This window comes from Eulemur rufifrons, chromosome 28 (assembly GCF_041146395.1).
Source record: "Eulemur rufifrons isolate Redbay chromosome 28, OSU_ERuf_1, whole genome shotgun sequence".
NCBI classification, from domain to species: Eukaryota; Metazoa; Chordata; class Mammalia; order Primates; family Lemuridae; genus Eulemur; species Eulemur rufifrons.
Window position 1 is genome coordinate 46,535,010 of NC_091010.1, and position 6,000 is coordinate 46,541,009.

Sequence of the window (6,000 nt, forward strand, 5' to 3'; positions counted from 1 at the left end):
TGGAAATCCACAGTCAGGCTTGGGCCAGTACTGCACCCTTGATGCTTTGGGAATCTATCCCATTCAGTTTTTGGTCCTCTAGGACAGCAGTCTGCAACCCATGCCTGCACGTCAATTCTGACCTTCCTGTTTTTATAAATAAAGATTTATTGAACTAGAGGATGTAGGTCCCTGGAAATTGCTCACGGGACATCAAAGACTGTGAGACCAATCCTCTCTCAGAGCGCACCTGGCAGTCAGAGGGGCTGGGGCCCTCAGGGGTGGGGAAGGCATGATCCTGAGGTAGCACATGGGCTTTACTCAGTCCCCTCCAGGAAATCTCAATTCCAGGCACTAGCCTGGGTTTGTGGCTTTTCAGAGATATCATCTTACGTGGAAGGTGTATCCTAATCCTTCAAGATGTAAACATGCCAATATCAGCACCAGAATACAACGCAGATTAGTTTCAGCCAAGCTGTCAAGGGCTCTGTGTCCCTTTCTGCTTCCATTTGGAAGAGAGCTCAGACCACTGAGCGAGTGTGGATGGCCTCCCAGTCTTACAGGCTGATACTTACAAACTGTGTTTTTCAGGTGGTCAAAGAAGGAAGAGGTCACCAGATGGAGAGAGAACCCCTGAGGAGAACTCCAATTTAACGCCTCTGATCACATGACAGCAAAGCCAGCATTTGCTGGCTACGTGAGATTCCAGTGCTTTGGGGGAGAACCCACCCTCCCATCATCTGCTTCCCCCCAAGGCCTCCCACAGGTGACAGAACATTCTGCCTTCCTTTCCACCTCTTCTCCCCTAGCTGTCGATTTGGCAGATTTTCCCTTGTTGCCTCCAGTTTGACTCAGAGCCTTGCCGTGGCCATAACGGAAGGAAGTGCCTCTAATGGAACATGCTAGAAATCGTTTTGTCTACAGCACAGTCTGGGGCTAGAGAAGAGATGACCCCAAGCTGACAATGCTACTTTGGGACCCTGATGCCATAGGACACCCATGTGCTGCAACTCACCATTCTTTCCTCCAGAACAAAATAATAACTTTCTACCATATTTTATGCTTAGCTTAACTCAGAAGGTGCCACTCGCAGACAGGCACATGGGAGGATGGAGTAGGAGGTATGGAGTTTAGCTCAGGGGACAGACCAAGAATTCCTCCAGAACTTCAGAGCAGCAGGACTCAGCCATGTCGGCAGGTGACTGATGTTGCAGCACAGAAAACTGTCAGTGACTGGTTCCCTGTTGGACAAGGGTCGCAGCATTCTGAGGAAGTGAGTCTCAGCTAGAATGGAAAGAATGTGAGATGGAACCTCAAGTCACTGTTTTTCCCAGGGACATCTGTTTTGGCTCCCAATCAACAGTTATTAATCAGTCAATCAATCTGCTCTGGAAGAGAAGGAGTGGAAAGCGGGGAGCAGAGAGACCCAATTGGGAGCCAGAGATGGAACTTCAGGTGTTAAGTGCAAATCAAAGCAAGAAAAAAACAAAACAACAAAAAAAAACCTTACATGGAAAAATTCTAAGCCGTTAGTAGCAAGTTTAGCCATGACAAACCAAAGAGTGCCCAGGTCAGCCAGGAAAGATGCACACTCTCATGGGACTGCAGTATGTGTTACACAGGAACGCTGAAAAATCATTCTTTTTCATTCATTCATCTGCACCTCCCACCCCTTACTACACCCTAGCAGATCGGTTGAGTATACTTTATTCCAAAAACTTCCTAGATCTCTGGTTTTTCTCCTGGATATTGAGGCAGGTGCAATTCCGAGCATAACCATGAGATGGCAGAAAGACTGCACAGACCTACTTCCAAGAATAAAATAGTTCTAATCAGGAACCACAGCCAGCCTTAGGGAAAACTTGGAAATGAAGTTTGCCTTTGGGACATCTGTCTCCCTTTCTGCTCTATCTCCCACTACTTGGATGCCCTCAGTTAGGTACCCAGCGGTCGAGTGCTGTCTGTTGAATCTTTAAAGTATTCCCAAACTTTTCCCTGTGGTCTACCTCCCCTCCCCTTCTTCCAAAACCATCACTTCCGCCTCCCCCACCCATTCAACCAGTAATCACATGGGGAGGTTGCGGACTGATAATTCCTCTGGGTTATTTGCATCTCCAAAGAAAATGCTTACCCACAGGAACCTTTAACTCAGGGGTCCTTAACTTGGGGTCTGTCACCCCAGAGGGTCCATAGATGGACTTCAGAGGGTCTATGAAACCCCTAGAACTGTCAGAATTTAGTGTATGTAGTCTTCTGTGTGTTTTCCAGAGCGTTAAACCTTTCATAATATTCTCAAAGGTCTTAGACCTACAAAGGATTAAAAAAAACCCCACTATTTTAAATAGTGGAGCTTTCAGCCCAGAGTTTCTGCAATGCAGAGTGAAGTGAATACTGGGCAGTTCGAGACAGATTTTTAATTATGAGTGGTCTTCTCAAGTGGCCACCAGCCAATGGGGGAGGCTGGCACCCACCAAGAAGTGGGAATCCTCAGAAATTCTTGGCACATTCTAGAATATCTTATACCCCATATAACTTTGTCCCCACTTCCCCAGCAAACCAGAGCAGGTGTTGCAGACAGGAGGGCCACAGCATGTGGGAGCAGACTTTGGAGCTAGAGATGCCTTCTCCAGCAATGTGTTGTTGACTTCAACGCACCCTTGACTGGCTGGGCCCAGTCTGAGGCTCAGCAGTGCATGACTTCTCGTAGATAACTTCACAGCAACCCCCTCCCAACACCTGCTCTTGCCTGGTAGGAATAGACAGTGTCAGCCCTCAGTGTTGGGTGCCTCAGTCCCAAACCAGTATACGGTGAGTCTTGAGCAAGAAATGCCATCACAGTCTTCTTGCTCAGCTGGCCACTGGCCCGGGGGGCCTGCCTGGCTAGCCTTCCTTTCATTACCCCTTAGGCCACGGAGCTCAGGCCACTGCTGTCGCATTACATCCATCCCTTTGCAGAATCCCTAAGGAGCCTGTCACCACTCCTCTCCCTATATATACCCCCGATCCCCAGCAAAGATTTTCTTCAGGTAAAAAAAAAAAGAATTTTAAAATAAAGCATTTATGAAGGCTCAATAATTGTAAATAATTTTTAAATAAAATGAAAATGCCTTTCCTGGAATGTGGCTGTTTTCCTTGCCCTGGAATGTCGGAGTTCAAAGTGGCTTTGAGATGCAGGTTGGGTGATGCACATGTGTAATTATCTCACCGGTGACCCACCTGTCTAAAAAGGCACGCCTCTCAAGGCCAGGTGTGAGGCTATAGTAAGGTTACAGTAAAGCCCTGCCTTTCTACTTTGAGAGGTCAGATGGGTAAGATTTTGCAGGAGCAAATGCCAGAAATGGGAAGTAAACCCAAACAAGAAACTGGAGTGTGCCTGGAGACAAAGTAGGAGGCCTGAGAAAACACTGAGAAGAGCTGGCATTTGTTGAACCCACGTGATGGGTAAAAAACGGTACTGGGTGCCATCCAAGTTCAAGGTCTTAAGAGGCTAGACCCAGACAAGCCCCTGAGACAATGTGCTGGTCACAATGGCTCGCTTTTGCAGACCCTGCAGAAAGGAGTCAAAGTGGCACAACTCCAGCAGTTTCCAACCAAAGGCTGGGGAAAGGAACACCGGATTGGGTCAGGCTTATTGGTCACTTTTAAACCAATGCAGGCGAGCGGGATCAACCAGACAGGTGGGAAGCTGTGTTTGGGCATTTAATGTCTGTGTAGAATGAAGGCTGAAATCTGACACCTACTAATTTCTCAAACCAGCAAACTGGACAATTAGTGGCCTATGCCAGATGGCTTAAGATTCTTCTCAGGAAACTCAATAGGGGCTATTCATTTCATTAACAGTAATAATGAATGATCATAACTATTTTGCTTAGGGCTTTATGTGCCAAGTATTGTGCTAAGTATCCATTAGCTCGTTTCTTTCTCAAAACCACACTAGGAAGGGCCTGGAGGTCCGAGTGCCCTCCTGGTTAGCAGGCAAAATCTGTGAAACAATCCTACCTCTGAAATTCACGGTGAATATCTGCATGTTAGGGGCCCTAAAGAGTCCTGCAGCTTTTCCCAAACTTACACAGAGCCTTTTTACATAAACACTCGGGGGAAACTATAACACAGTGGGGGCCACACTAAGCAAATGATCTATAAAAATAGAATTAAGAAGGCCAAATTCCCATCAAGACTGGAGCTTTTTTTTTTTTTTTTTTAGCTATAGCTGCTGGAATAGGAGAGACTGGGGCTTTTTTTAAATGCCAAAAACATTTTATCACTTCGGTAGTGGCACTTAGGTTTAAAGAAGTGTTTAATGGCTTTAGCACCCCACTAAAGAGAAAAATTAAATTTAAATTATCCCTAATAAGAGAAATTAAATACTAATAAATAAGATTTTGTTGGGTAGGATTGCTCTTTGGAGAGCCACAGACCATTTTAATATATCAGACTATTTTTGCCCCAAAGAACCAACTTTTGCCCTCGTGGAAGTGCTATCACCCCCTCGGTGAATGCATGCTTTAAAGCTATGTTTGCAGAGAACGACGGAGGATTGACACAAGGTAGAATCATTCAGCTTCTACTTTGGCTGCTTTCCTTTAGAAGCATCTTTAAATTGGAAGAACAAATACTGATTTGTTCAAAAGGCAGGAGGAGATGAGCAGGAGGGCATCTAATCACGCTCAGTCAGTTCACATCCACCAGCCCCATCACACACGCGCAGAGCAAGTGCCCTCTGCAGGACTGTGGGGGCTCCAGCCAGATGAGGAAGGGTCTGGAAACCATATCCTGTGCAGACACACTGAAGAATGGGAGGAGAGACGGTTCACACGGAAAACCATAATCAAAGAATAACAACTACTTTCAAATATTTGAAAGGTTGTCAGTTAGAAGTGCCAGTAGACTTACTGTCTATGGTTGAAAGGAAGGAAGGAAGGAGGAGCAGGGGAATTTGACAAAGGAGATCAAATTCTGGTTCACGGTAAAAGATCTTTATTATTTTTTTTTTTTTTTTTTTTTTTTTGAGACAGAGTCTCACTCTGTTGCCCGGGCTAGAGTGAGTGCCGTGGCGTCAGCCTAGCTCACAGCAACCTCAAACTCCTGGGCTCAAGCAATCCTCCTGTCTCAGCCTCCCGAGTAGCTGGGACTACAGGCATGCACCACCATGCCCGGCTAATTTTTTTTTTTTCTATATATATTTTTAGCTGTCCATATAATTCTTTCTATTTTTAGTAGAGATGGGGTCTCGCTCTTGCTCAGGCTGGTCTCGAACTCCTGAGCTCAAACGATCCGCCCACCTCGGCCTCCCAGAGAGCTAGGATTACAGGCGTGAGCCACCGCGCCCGGCCAAAAGATCTTTATTATTAAGGGGCTCCATCAGCAGAAGGGGATGGAGGCCTCTCCAAGTACTGAAAGGACCCACCAACAACAACCCCTGGTCGACGAGGATGCATCAGGGACAACATGGAAGAGACCATTTCACTGAGGAAGAAAGGACGGACTTGACTTCTAAGATCCCAATCATCCCTCAAGACTGTAGGATTTTATAACTCAAAGGTGTCCTAGAAAGGGGCAGATCCTGTTAAAATAACAACAATTAACTAAATAATTTTTAAACTTCAAGTAGTAACCCTCTTGTTTTAATAAGACTCAACCCCACTAGATTCTACAAAACTGCCCTTTGGAGTCCCTTGGACTCTCTGGAAATTGTGGTCTATGTTTAAGTGGCTCTAATTGTTTCAATAGACTAAGAGGAACTCCAACTCTGAGAGCAACTGGTGTTCTAGAATCACCCTGAGTGACGTCATCACTCCTATGAGTCCATGAAGTCCAGTTTCTAGAGTAATATAAGAAGACAGCTGGCCTCTGAATGACAAGCCCACAAAACCGACCAAGTTATGTACGGTGGGTTCACTATAGGGAGCTATATTGTGAGAATACATTTTAGTTTTTCCTTAGCCACTACTTAATCCCTCGAAAGCATTCATTTTAAACCATGGGTCACATCGCATTAGTGGATCACAAAATCAATTCCAT

General features: G+C 45.7%; 1 protein-coding gene across 1 annotated transcript in view; it reads left to right on the forward strand.

Annotated features, from left to right (window-relative positions):
• CNNM1 (cyclin and CBS domain divalent metal cation transport mediator 1) overlaps positions 1-650 on the forward strand; it is a 50,552-nt gene extending 49,902 nt beyond the window's left edge. The window contains exon 12 of the mRNA XM_069460633.1: positions 571-650. Within this exon, the coding sequence (XP_069316734.1) occupies positions 571-650 (80 nt within the window). The remainder of the gene's footprint in view (positions 1-570) is intronic.
• Positions 651-6,000: the final 5,350 nt, after the last annotated feature.